Genomic DNA, 14393 nt, shown 5'->3' with positions numbered 1-14393 from the left:
TATTTTTTTTTAATTGAAAATATGATTTTGTAAAATTTTTACCATTTATTAAAAGTATTTTCTATTAAATGTACAAAAATAGCCACTTTATCGCTATTGTATAAATTTTCCTCATCTGGCAACTCTTTCGTTAAAAGAACAAAAAATAACCTTCGAGAAAGTAATCATTCACTCTCTGGTTAACCAGTAATTAGCGAGTTCAAAGTAACCGTAGGCGGCTTTGACAAGAAGTGAGGTTAATTATTGTTATTTCTTGTCTTGTTGAGAATTTTCATTTGGACGGTTTAGTGAATTTGTGTTAAGAGGAAAAAAATCTGTGCAAAAAAATGGCTTTATCTGTACCCAAAGCACCCGGCGTAGCCCAAATGATGAAGGAAGGAGCCCGTGTAAGTAAAACCCAGAGATTTTAAAAGAAATTTCCAAGATTCAAAAGGAATTTCTAAGAAAATTTAATAAAAAACACAAAAATGCTGTCATGCGGTAGTTTTAAGCGAACAGCTGCAGAGCAGAGTAAAAAAAAAACGCGATAGACGAAACTGACTCATCACGGGTTGAAGGGTTTTGGCTAATAAAGTTAAACATTTGTGGAAATTATTAAATTTTCTGATTAAAAATAAATGAACTTTTTGTTTTTGGTGTTATTAAACCATGATTTACTTTATAACAGATGTATAGTGGCTTGGAAGAGGCTGTTTATCGTAATATTACCGCCTGCAAAGAATTTGCCCAAACCATGCGCTCTGCCTATGGACCAAATGGCATGAACAAAATGATCATCAATTACATTGAAAAACAATTCGTGACCAGTGATGCCGGCACTATAATGCGTGAATTGGATGTTGAACATCCAGCTGCCAAACTTATGGTTATGGCCAGTGAAATGCAAGACGCTGAAGTCGGTGATGGCACTAACTTTGTGGTCATTTTTGCCGGTGCTTTATTGGAAAAAGCTGAAGAACTTTTGCGCTTGGGTATTACCACCGCCGAAATAGCCGATGGCTATGAAAAGGCCATGGACAAGGCTTTGGAAATTTTGCCCAAATTGGTGTGTCATGAAATTAAGGATTATCGTGATTTGTCACAAGTTAAGGAATGCTTGCGTGCCTGTATTATGTCCAAACAGTATGGTCAAGAAGATTTCATTACCGATTTAGTGGCCAAAGCTTGCGTATCCATTTTACCTGATAAGGGCACCTTCAATGTTGACAACATTCGTGTTTGCAAAATCTTGGGCAGTGGCTTAGCCAAGTCCGAAGTAGTGCATGGCATGGTTTTCAAACGTTTCGTTGAAGGTGATGTTTCATTTGCTGAAAAGGCTAAAATTGCCATCTTCTCCTGCCCCGTTGATATTATTCAGACTGAAACCAAGGGTACTGTCTTAATCAAATCCGCCGATGAACTTATGAACTTCTCAGCAGGCGAAGAAAACTTGTTGGAGAATCAAATTAAGGCTATTGCCGATACTGGTGCCAAGGTTGTGGTTTCCGGTGGTAAAGTTGGTGATATGGCTTTACATTTCCTTAACAAATACAATTTGATGGCTGTCCGTTTGAATTCTAAATTCGATTTAAGACGTTTGGCTCGTGCTGTCAATGGTACTGTTTTGCCACGCATTACCACTCCCAGCCAAGAGGAATTGGGTTACTGCGACAAGGTTTGCATTGAAGAATTGGGTGATACCGCTATTGTAGCTTTCAGGTAAGTGTCTTTTAAATTTTTAGATTATTTTTGAAAACAAAACAGGACAACTTTAGGAAATGTTCCTTCAATTCGAAAAACTATTGAATAAGAAAAGTTGCTTTGATTCAAACTTCTTTTCTACAGGAAAAATTTCTTCGTTTCGAACTACTTTTCTATTGAAAAAAAAGCTTTGATTCGAACTACTTTTCTATAGAAAATTGTTTCAATTTGATTCGTTTCGAAGTATTTTTTTTTTTTATAAAAAAGTTTCTTCGATTCAAACTACTTTTCTGTAGGAAAAGTTCCTTCGATTTCTATTACGTTTCTATAGAAAAAGTTGCTTTGATTCGAACTACTTTTTATAGAAAGAGTTGCTTCGGTTCGTACAACTTTTCGATACCAAACGTCGCTTCAATTCAAACTACTTTTCTATAGAAAAAATTGCTTCGATTCGAAGTACTTTTGTATTTGAAAAGTTTACGTACATTTTTCTATAGGAAAAACTGCTTAGATTCGAACTACTTTTCTATAGAAAAAGTTGCTTTGATTCGAACAACTTTTCTATAGGAAAAGTTCCTTCGATTCGCAGTGCTTTTCTATAGAAAAAGTTGCTTCGATTCGAACCGGTTTTCTATAGGAAAAGTTGCTTCGATTCGAACTACTTTTCTATTTGAAAGATTGCTTCGATTCGAACTACTTTTCTATAGAAAAAGTGGCTTCAAATCAAACTACTTTTTTATAGGAAAAGTTGCTTCGATTCAAACTACTTTTGTATAGGAATAGTTGCTTCGATTCAAACTACTTTTGTATTGGAAAAGTTGCTTTGATTGGAACTACTTTACTATAGGAAAATTTGCTTTAGTTCGAACTACTTTTCTATAAGAAAAGTTGCTTCCATACGAACTACTTTTCTAGAGGGAAAGTTGCTTCTATTTGAACTACTTTTCAATCGAAAATGTTGCTTCGATTCGAATTACTTTTCTATAGGAAAAGTTGCTTCGATTCGAACTAGTTTTCTATAGGAAAATTGTTTCGATTCTGTAGAAAAAGGTTGCTTAGATTAGAACATATTTTCTATAGAAAAGCTTATTGGATTCAAACATTAAGAACTTTAACATTTAAAATTATTTATTGACAACAATAAAAGTTAAATTTATTTTGGAATAAAAATTAAAAACAAAACACCCTCTCTGTGTCTTTATAGAAATGAAGGCAAAGACTCTCGTATTGCTACCATCGTTGTGCGTGGTGCCACTGACAACTTTATGGATGATATTGAACGTGCCATCGATGATGGTGTCAATAACTTTAAGTGTCTATCACGTGACGGACGTTATGTACCCGGTGCTGGTGCCATAGAAATTGAATTAGCCACACAAATTGCTGCCTATGCTGATACCCTACCCGGTTTAGAACAATATGCTGTCAGACGTTTTGCCACCGCCTTGGAAGCTTTCCCCAAAGCTTTAGCTGAAAATACCGGTATTAATGGCACTGAAATTGTCAATCAATTGTATTTGGCCCACAAAGAGGAGGCGGGCAAAAATGTTGGTCTTAATATTGAAGCCGAAAAGGCTGAAACTTATGATGTTGCCAGCAATAAAATCTATGATCTTTATCAAGCTAAATACTGGGGCATTAAATATGCTGTAGGAGCTGCCAATACCATACTTAAAGTCGATCAAATTATTATGGCTAAACGTGCTGGTGGTCCCAAACCTCGTCAAAATGCCGGCAGTGATGATGAAAGTTAAATTTAGTTTTCATATTTTTCTTACTCTCTTCATATCATTTGGGCATTTTTATCTTTTCGTTTATTTTACTAATAATTTTTGTTTTTTTTAAAGCAGTGTCTTTAAAATCTTTATTATATCATATAAAACAAAGAAAGATTCTCTCACAACACTCACCTTTATTGTATTAAAACCTTGATGCTTAAGGATTTCTTTAATTTGTTTCTAGTTTTTACTTAATGTTTAACATAATTTCAAAGCTTCACATCCATTTATTGCAATTGCTAAACTTGATGCATTTGCAATTAAAATTCGATAAAAAAACTAAAATGAAAGAAAATATATAAAAAAAATCATAAATAATTAAATAAACAAAAAGAAAAGTTATTTATAAAAAAATCAAAAAGAAAAGCAGTTAAAAAAATGGTGAAAAATTTACTGTGTGTGAAAATTTTTAAAAATTTTATGTGTGAAAAATCAAAACCGTGCAACTCTTGATTCAAATCAATAACTTTTGTAATGTTAAAGTTTAATTTGTTTTGAATCATATTCCAAGAAAAAGCAATCTCTTATTGTTGTCAATAAATCATTTTAAACGTTTCAGTAGTTTAAACTGAAACCAGTTTTCTTTTACAAAACAACCGCCAATCTCTTATTGTTCTTAATAAATAATTTTCAAGTTTAATCTTCATATTCATAAAGATATTAATCGCTTATTTTAGGTTTATTAAGACCTGGTTCACACTAGTTAACTTTTTTTGGGAATCTTAAATTTTGTGTGTGAGAGAAAGAAATATTAACAATCTCTTGCTCTCACACACAAAATCAAAAGTTTCTCAACAAAAGTTTCCCAGTGTGAACCAGATGTAAGTACATCTTCCATACAAAATTCCTACAATAAACCATCAATAACTTTATTAAGCCTTTATGAATATGGTGGTAAATAGTTAAAACTATAATCACCTCTTTTCTGCATTTCAATTACGATACGCAACGAATGGTATTCCAACAAAAAACTGAATCGTAAGAAAAAGAAGAAGTAATTCGTTTCAAGGCTTTACGAACGTGTGTATTCTGCGTTACGATCGTACCTAAGTTTTTGTAAGTTGTTGTTTATGTGACGGAGAGTCGAATCGAAATGCAGAATATAGTTGAATATAACCTCAAGTTAGAGGTTCATTATTACTTTTCTATAGAAAAATATTTCTTGATTCATTTTGAAAACGAAAATTTCTATAGAAAAGTTGTCTTGTCATCTAAATAAGTTTTGAGATCTATAATTCTATCAAAGACTTAAAATATATTTAGTTTAAGATATAACTCTTACTCTCTCCTTTTTTTACTAAATGAAATAAAACACTTTAAGCCTCTTTTTTCTTAGCAAAGAGACTTAGTTCAATTGTTTTTAATGGGTTTTTGTTTTATACAGTGTGTCCCACTAGTTAACACATCTAATTTTTATTGAAATCTCCAAGCAAACGAATTTTATATAATTTTTCTTTTTAAAGAAATATTTTGTTTACATTTTATAATAATTTTCTTTTTTTTTTTTGTTTTTTGATAAATTCTTAATAATGTTTGTTGTTGGTAATTGTTGCTGTTATCTATTAGATTGGTGGTTAATAACTGTTGTTGTAGTTGTAATTGTTAAGATGTCCTGAATGTGATTAATGAGAGTAAACAGTATTTTTGTCTTTCTTTTAGACTCCAAAAGAAAAAACTAAATATGTTTGTTTTAAGTTAATGTTGTTGTAGTTTTTTTTTTATATATTTTGAAGAGTGTATTTATTATTTTTATTAAATATATTTGTTATTGCATTTGTTGGTTGTTGGATTTTTTTAGTTTCAATTTGTTTTGTTGGGTTTTGTTTTATTATTATTTAGAGAAAAACAAACAACTGAGAAAGAGAAGCTTTTAATTTAATAAATTTTGTTTTTTTTTTTTTTTTACTTTAACAACTTGTAATTAAGTTAAATTTTAGTTGTTGTAGTTGTTTTAAGTTAAAAATTATTAGTTTTTAAAAAGAAATAAAAAATAAGAGAAAAAGTTAACGAGTTAATGATTATTTTTATACTTTTTGTTTTATTTTTATAAAGATTTAAACAATTAAAGCCAAAAAACAAAACTTAAGCATATGTGTGTATGTTTAAGACATTTAAGAGAATAAATTTATTTTGTATATAATTTTTATAAATCGTTAAACCCCATACTTTTAACGGGTTGGGTTTTCCATAAAGAAAAACAAGAAAATTTTCAAAATGTTTTCGTTTTTTAAAGAAATCTAATTACAACCTAATTATTTCGTTAATTATCATTATGAGATCATTTACCACAATAATAGTTTTTTTAAATTTTTCTCTAATTACGTTTAAACTTTTGCTGTTTGCTCACGACAGCAAAATTCAAAACGTAATCTATCAATTTAAACCAAAAACTAAACAAAACTAACAAATTTAGTTAGTTAAACTAAGTTTTACATAATCTAATTAAACTGCGTTTAAATTTTTGCTATTTGCTCACGACAGCAAAACTTCAATCGCAGTTTTTTTCTTAAAAAAAATTAAAGAAAAAAACTAATTAAAAATAAAAAGAAATTTCGTTTAAAACTATGTTTAAACTATAGCTACTCGCTAACGACAACTTTAAACCCTCACTAAACTAATAGTTTATAAAGCCCCTAAAAACCTGCAACATATTCCATAATTACGTTTAAACTTTTGCTGTTTGCTCACGACAGCAAAATTCCAATCGTAATTTTCTCTTAAATCACAAGCTTAAAGAGATAACTGAAGAAAATTTTAACTTAAGTAAATTCTAAAACCAAGTTTAAACTTAAGTTTTTATACAATAAATCCTTTTCGAATGTTCTTTTTTTTTGGAAATTTTGTGTTTTATTGTTTTGTGCCCCCCTTTTAATGTTTTCCAACGCTTAGTGATTTTGTTTTAAAGTTTAAGCCTTCAATTTATAATTTATTTTTCTTTTTTTTAACTAAAGTTTAAACTATAATTAACGAAAGTGCAAAAATATTCGTTGTTTTCTTAAAATTATTTAAATTTAAAATACCAATTTGTTTTTTTTCTTTTTCTAATAAAATGGAAGCCTCTAATTTTGTTAATGGAAAACGTGGCCAGAGAAGACTAGGTTTAGGGGGAGGGGCGCGAAGGGGGAAGGTGACCTAACATAATTACTAAGAAATTTTGTAGAAATTTTCAATTTAGAAAAGAAATTTTTTAAATTTTTACAAATTTTTTTTTTAATTTATAAACTAGACTATAGGTTAGACCAAAGACTAGACTATAGACTGGACAGAAAACTGGATTATAGGCTATAGACTAGACTATACCCAAGATCACAAACTAGACTATGGACAATACCGCAGACTTGATTAGACTACAGTCTAAAAAATTTACTAGACTTAAAACTAGACCATAGAGTAGTCTAAAGACTAGACTACAGACTACATACTAGATTGTAGACTAGACTATATAATTAAATGGAATTTTGTATTCAAAATTTACAATTTCGAAAAAAAATTTAATTCGAAAAAAAAATTAATTTCAAATTGAAATTTTCAATTTCGAAAAAAAACTTTTTAATTTCGAATTGAAATTTTCAATTTTGAATAAAATTTTTTTAATTTCGAACTAAAATTTTCAATTTCGAATAAAAATTTTTAATTTTGAACAAAAATTTTCAATTTCGAATTAAAATTTTTTTTCGAATAGTAATTTTTATTTCAATTTCAAATAGAAATCATCAATTTCAAATAGAAATTTTCAATTTGGAATAAAAAATTTTATTTCCGAATAGAAATTTTCAATTTCGTATAGAAATTTTCAATTTCAAATAGAAATTTTCAATTTCGAATAGAAATTTTCAATTTCGTATAGAAATTTTCAAATTCGAATAGAAATTTTCAAATTCGAATAGAAATTTTCAAATTCGAATAGAAATTTTCAATTTTGAACAGAAATTTTCAATTTCGAATAGAAATTTTCAATTTCGAATAGAAATTTTCGAATAGAAATTTTCAATTTCAAATAGAAATTTTTAATTTCGAATATAAATTTTAAATTTTGAATAGAAATTTTTAATTCCGAATAGAAATTTTCAATTTCGAATAGAAATTTTCAATTTTGAACAGAAATTTTCAATTTCGAACAGAAATTTTCAATTTCGAATTAAAATGTTTAATTTCGAATAAAAATTTGCAAATTTTAAATGCGCATTTCAAATTTCGAATAGAATTTTTCAATTTCCTATAAAAAATTTTCAATTTCGTATAGAAATTTTCAATTTCGTATAGAAATTTTCAATTTCGTATAGAAATTTTCAATTTCAAATAGAAATTTTCAATTTCGTATAGAAATTTTCAATTTCGTATAGAATTTTTCAATTTTGTACAGAATTTTTCAATTTCTATAGAAATTTTCAATTTCGTATGAAATTTTTCAATTTCGCATAGAAATTTTCAATTTCGTATAGAAATTTTCAATTTCAAATAGAAATTTTCAATTTCAAATAGAAATTTTCAATTTCAAATAGAAATTTTCAATTTCAAATAGAAATTTTCAATTTCAAATAGAAATTTTCAATTTCGTATAGAAATTTTTAAATTCGTATAGAAATTTTCAATTTCGTATAGAATATTTCGATTTCTTATAGAATTTATAATTTTGAATAGAAATTTTCTATTTCGCATAGAAATTTTCAATTTCAAATAGAAATTTTCAATTTTAAATAGAAATTTTCAATTTCAAATAGAAATTTTCAATTTCGTATAGAAATTTTCAATTCCAAATAGAAATTTATGATTTTTTATACAAATTTTCTAATTCTTTATAAAAATTTTCAATTTCGAGAATGTTCTTGATAAGAAATTTTCAATTTCGTTTTGAAATTTTCAATTTCGTTTTGAAATTTTCAATTTATATTTCAATTTCAAAAATTTCAATTTCGATTAGAAGTTTTTTAAATCCAAATTTTAATAGAAACTCTTGCGTTGTCGTATACAAATTTTCTCTTTTCAAATAAAAATTTTGTAATTTTGAACTAAAATTTTTAAATTTCATATGAAAATTTTTAATTTCCATTGAAAATTTTCAAATTTAAATAGAAATTTTTTAATTTCGAATAAAAATTTGAAATTTTTATTAAAAATTAATAAATTCCGAATTAAAAATTTATAATTTTTATTAAAAATTATGAAATTCATATAAAAATTTACAATTTTTAATAGAAATTATTATATTTTGAATAAATTCCGAATAAAAATTTATAATTTTTATTAAAAATTATGAAATACGTATAAAAGTTTAAAAATTTTTAATACAAATTATAAAATTTTGAATAATAATTGAAAATTTTTAAGAGAAATTATTAAATTTTGAATAAAAATTGAAAAATTTTTAAGAGAAATTATTAAATTTTGAATAAAAATTTGTAATTTTTATAAAAATTTATTAAAATCGAAAAAATAACTTGCAATTTTTATAAAAACAATAAAATTCGTATTAAAATTGAAATTTTCAATAGAATTTATAAAAAATATTTTTAAAAAAAATTTGAAATTTTTAATAGAAATTATTAAATTTTGAATAAAAATTTGCAATTTTTAATAGAAATGATTAAATTTTGAATAAAAATTTGTAATTTTTATAAAAAATTATCAAAATTGAAAAAAAACTTGAAATTTTTATAAAAACTATAAAATTTGTATAAAAATTAAAATTTTCAATAAAATTTATAAAAAATTTGTAATTTTTAATAGAAATTATCAAATTTTGAATAAAAATTTGCAATTTTTAATAGAAATTATTAAATTTTTAATAAAATTTTGCATTTTTTATTAAAAATTTGCAATTTTTATTAAAAATTATTAAAATCGAAAAAAAAACTTGCAATTTTTTATAAAAACAATAAAATTTGTTAAAAAATTTGCAATTTTATCAATTTTGAATGAAAATTTTCAATTTTTTTTAACATTTTCTAAATTGAAAAGAAAACATGTTTCACTTTTAAAGAGAAATTTGAAATTTCATATTGAAATTTTAAATTTTGAAATTTCTTAATCTTTCTTAATCATTTTCAATACAGTTTAGCAAAACACAAAATTTAAAATTAAGACATTCAGTCAACTTTAACTAAAATTTTAGAAAAAAAAAACATTTTGAAAATTTTCTTTTGTAAACTTAAAATTATTGTTACGATGTTCACTTTAATTAATTTTTTGTTTTTGTTTTAAATTTTTAATTAAATTACTTTTGGTTATAGTTATATAATATAATTAACAATTGAAACTAGTTTTTTTTGTATTTTTTTTTTTTTTTTTTTGTTAAATGAAACTACTAAATATTGGTTAAAGCTTATTTTGGGCTGCTAGAAAAAAATATATATATATTCTTTTTTTTTTGTTTTTGTTTTTAACATTAATTTAAACGCGCGTTTTAAATTATTTAAATATATTTCTTTTATAAGTGTAATATTTATTTTTAAGGGATTTTTTTTTTAAAGAAATGTTAAACAAAATATTGAAATATTTAAATATTTTGTTTATTTATTTTTTTTTAATTTTTTGATTAAATATTATTTTTTTTAATAAATATTACTTTTATTATGTTATAATAAATTTGTTTAACTTTTTTTTTGTTGCTTTTGAATTAAATATTGAAAAAAGTTTTAAGAAAAATAATAAATATATTGAGTTTTAAATTGTTGTTTTTGTTAATAATATACTAAATACATGCTAAGCGAAAATTTTTTTTATATAAATATTTTAAGAAATATTTTTTTGTTTAAGAAATTGTTAGTTTTAATCAAAAACTCTTAACTTTTTTTTTAAATATTAATTTACTTTTTTTTTAATAAAATATGTTAATAATTTGTTTGCTTTTACATTACGTTTGCTTGTTGAAAGGTCCTATTCGTAAATACTTAGAACCACAATTTGTTTTGTTTCAAGAAAAAAAGAATTTCAAAAAATTCCAAACCAAACTTTTTTTTTAAATATTAATAATTATTTTTAATATTATTGCTGTTTTGTAATTTTGTAAAATGTTTAGTTTTCAGGGAGAGTTTCTTTTTAAATTTATGGGTGAGAGTGAGAGAGAGAGAGAGTAAGTTTGTTTTTCTTTAAAACTTATTATTGTTAAAGTTCCATTTGAAATTTGTTTTATTGACTTTGGTGTTTGTTTATGAAATATTTTTTTTTTTATTGAAATATTTTAAATTTTTGTTTATTTTTCTTTTTTTAAAACAATGTTTTTTTTAAGAGTAAAAGGGAAATTATTAAAATATGTTTCAATTTGTGTAAATTACTAGAGATGGACATTTAAAAAGCAATTGAAATTCAAAATTTTGTTAACGTTTTCAATAGAAATTTTCAATTTTTTTTACAAAATTCAACAATTCTTAAAAAAAAATTAAATTTCCACAAGACTTTAAACAATTTTCCAAAGAAAATTTTAAATTTCGAAAAAAATTCAATATTGGAAAATAAATTTTCAAATTTTGAAAAAAAATTCCAATTTCGAAAAAAAAATTCAAATTTGAAAAGAAATAAATTTCCAAATTTGAAAAGAAATGTTCAAATTGTATTTGAATTGATTAATATTAGAACGAAATTTTCAAATTTTAACCAAAATCTTTAAATTTGAATAAAAATTTTCAAATTTAAAAAAAAATATTCAAATTCGTATAAAAATGTGAAAATTTTAAAAGGATATTTTCAAATTTGAACTAAAATTTTTAAATTTGAATAAAAATTTTCATAAAAAATAGAAACAGACACCTTTCTATTGAGAAGAGTCTAAAGAAGACACTTTTCTATAGACCAGAGTTTAAGGCAGACATTTTTCTTGGAAAAAGATAGACAATTTTCACTAGACAAGAGTCTTAAGCAGACACTTATCTATAGACAAAAGTCTAAAGCTGATACTTTTCTATAGAGAAGAGTCTAAAGCAGACTCCTTTCTACAGACAAGAATACAAAGCAGACACTTATCTATAGACAAAAGTCTAAAGCAGACACCTTTCTATAGACAAGAATCTAAAGAAGACACTTTTCTATAGACAAGAGTTTACAGCAGACCACATTCTATAGAACCGAGGCTAAAAAAGACACTTCTATAGAAAAAATTCTAAAGCAAACACTTTTATATAGAAAAGTGTCTAAAGCAGACACCTTTCTATAGAGAAGAGTCTAAAGCTGACACTTTTCTATAGACAAGAGCTTAAAGCAGACAGTTTTCTATAGACAAGGGTCTAAAGCAGACACTTTTATATAGAAGAGTCTAAAGCAGACACCTTTCTATAGACAAGAGTCTACAGCAGAGACCATTCTATAGACAAGAGTCTAAAGCAGACACCTCTCTATAGAACCGAGGCTAAAAAAGGCACTTTTCTATAGAAAAAAAGTTAAAGGAAACACTTTTGTATAGAAGAGTCTAAAGCAGACAACTTTCTATAGAGAAGAGTCTAAAGCAGACACTTTTCTATATACAAGGGTCTAAAGCAGACACTTTTCTATAGACAAGAGTCTAAAGCAGACACTTTTCTATAGACAAGAGTCTAAAGCAGTCACCTTTCTATGGACAAGAGTCTAAAGCAGAAACTTTTCTATAGACAAGAGTCTAAAGCGTTCGCTTTTCTATAGAAAAGAGTGTAAACCAAATACTTTTCAATATAAAAAAGTCTAAAGCATACAATTTTCTGTAGACAAAAGTCTAATGTAGACACTTTTCTGTAGACTTTTCTAAAGAAAAAGAGTCTAAAAAAGACACTTTTCTATAGAAAATATTCAAAAGAAATCACAAGAGTCCATTAAAGGTTTTTTACTATAGAAAAGAGCCTATAAAATACACTGTTCTATAGAAGTCTCAAGAAGACACGTCTCCATAGAAGAACCTCAAAAAGACACGTTTCCATAGAAGAGCGTCAAGAAAACACTATTGTATAGAAAAAAGCCTAAAGAAGAAAATTTTCTATAGACAAGAGTCTAAAGTAGACACTTTTTTAAAGAAGAGTCTCAAGAAGAAACTTTTCTAGGGAATAGTCTATCTTTTTTATAGAAACAGTGTTTAAAGAAACACTTTTCTTTAGAAAAGAGACTCCAGAAGATTCGTTTCTTTAGAAAAGATTTTAAAAGAGACATTTGTATAAAGAAAGGTGTCTCAAGAATCTCTAAAAGACTCTAAAGAAGTGACTTTTCTATAGAAAAAAGATTAACAAAGACACTTTTCTAATAAAAAGAGTCTTAAGAAGAAAGACTTTTTTCTATAGAAAGGATCTTATGAAGACACTTTTCTTTAGATAGGATCTCAAAAAGACACTTTTCTATAGAAGAGTCTCAAGAATAGACTTTTTTCATAAAAGACATAAGAAGAGTCTAAAAAGTCTAAAAAAATCTAAAGAAAACACTTATAGAAAAGAAAAAGCAGAAAGAAGAGTCTAAAAAACCCTTTTTAAACAAAAAAAGTCTCAAAAAGACAATTTTCTTTAGAAAAGATTCTCAAGAAGACACTTTTCTATAGAAGAGTCTTAAGGATGAAATTTTCTATAGCAAAGAACTTTTTTATGGAAATATTCTTATATTATATTAAATTTTCTAAAGCTGAAACTTTTCACTAGATAATAGTTTAATAAAGAAACGTTTCTATAGTAAAGAGACAAAAATTAAAAGATTTCTATAGAAAAGTGTTCAAAGAAAACACTCTTATAGAGGAGAAATCGTTACAAATGTATCTTAAAAAGTAAAGCCAATTCTATAGATAAAATCTAAAAAGAAACTTTTCAAAAACAAAAAGTCTTTGGGCAGGTTTCTTACTACTTAGTTAAACTAGGCTTAACTTGCTATTAGTTTAAACTCGTCACAAGTTTAGGTGGAATTTAACCGATAATTGTGTTTTTCAGTTATGATTTTGAGATCAGTTAACTTTGTTAGTAGTGGCAACTTTTCACTTAAAAACATAAACAATAAACAGCTGTTTTTTGTAAATAATACTTTTGTAAAATGAAATTTTTTTTGGAAAAAATTTCAATAAACATTTAAAACAATAAAAATATTGATAAAACAAATTAGAAAATTGCTATTTATTTAAAAATTATGTTTTTGTTGTTTCTAAGTCATCATTTTATTGTTGTTTTTTGTTTGTTTTCTTTTCTCACTTATAGCTTAACTTCAATTGTCTAATATTACTCAGTTAACTCAGTTAACTTTTCTGATAACTGATTAAACACAAAACCTAGATTAAACTAGGTTTAAACAAAGAATGTAGTTTAGATTTATCTAAAAGCCTCGTCCTTAGGAAGCTAAGTTTCGGTAGTAAAGTTTGCTATAAGGTTACTCTGTTCTATTGTGTTAAGAGTCTTTTAGGGCGGATTTCTTACTACACAGTAAAAGTAGGCTTAACTTGCGGTTAAATTAAACTCGTTACAAGTTTAGTTGGAATTTAACCGATAATTGCGTTTTTCAGTTATGATTTTGAGATCAGTTCAACTTTGTTAGTAGTGGCAACTTTTCTCTTTTTAAAACATAAACAATAAACAGCTGTTTTTTATTTACAAATAAATGTATTTTATGTGACGACTTGTGTTAAATTTTCTTGTAGAACTAGTTTAAGATGAAAGTAATCATTGAATAGAAACTTTTAAACAAAAAGGAATCTATGGTAATGTTGTTGTTTAGTTATTCTATCTTAACGTTAACATTTTTTTGGTCAAGTTTATTAAAGGAGGAGGCAATTTATAAGAACATTTATTTCCCAATAAGTTTTTTTTGAGAATATATTTTGAATTTTAAGTTTTTTGTTAATGTATTTTTCCCTAATTTAAGGCAAATATGAGTTTAATATAAATTTTAAAGGGTTTTTTATTATTTTTTTTAAAATTTCATATGATAATGAAGTTAATTAACTTTTAAATGACCATCTCGTGGTGAAAAGTGTATTAATACGATTTATGTTTTATTGTGTGGTTTATA

General features: G+C 25.3%; 1 protein-coding gene across 1 annotated transcript; it reads left to right on the top strand.

The window, feature by feature from the left end:
- Positions 1-215: 215 nt before the first annotated feature.
- Positions 216-3631, top strand: LOC111684206 (T-complex protein 1 subunit theta). Its single transcript, XM_023446336.2, has 3 exons — positions 216-386; positions 668-1698; positions 2885-3631. Exons 1-3 carry the CDS (start codon positions 327-329, stop codon positions 3432-3434), a joined length of 1641 nt encoding a protein of 546 aa, XP_023302104.2. The 5' UTR covers positions 216-326; the 3' UTR covers positions 3435-3631.
- The last annotated feature ends 10762 nt before the right edge of the window (positions 3632-14393 follow it).

This window comes from Lucilia cuprina, chromosome 6 (genome assembly GCF_022045245.1).
Source record: "Lucilia cuprina isolate Lc7/37 chromosome 6, ASM2204524v1, whole genome shotgun sequence".
In the NCBI taxonomy this organism is placed as follows: domain Eukaryota; kingdom Metazoa; phylum Arthropoda; class Insecta; order Diptera; family Calliphoridae; genus Lucilia; species Lucilia cuprina.
This window is presented reverse-complemented; position numbering and strand designations above follow the sequence as displayed.

Bases quoted from the DNA above. Each gene is read 5' to 3' on its own strand.
- LOC111684206 (XM_023446336.2), top strand. From the start codon at position 327: ATGGCTTTATCTGTACCCAAAGCACCCGGCGTAGCCCAAATGATGAAG. The intron at 387-667 runs GTAAGTAAAACC...ACTTTATAACAG, and splicing joins TGATGAAGGAAGGAGCCCGT to ATGTATAGTGGCTTGGAAGA. The intron at 1,699-2,884 runs GTAAGTGTCTTT...GTGTCTTTATAG, and splicing joins ACCGCTATTGTAGCTTTCAG to AAATGAAGGCAAAGACTCTC.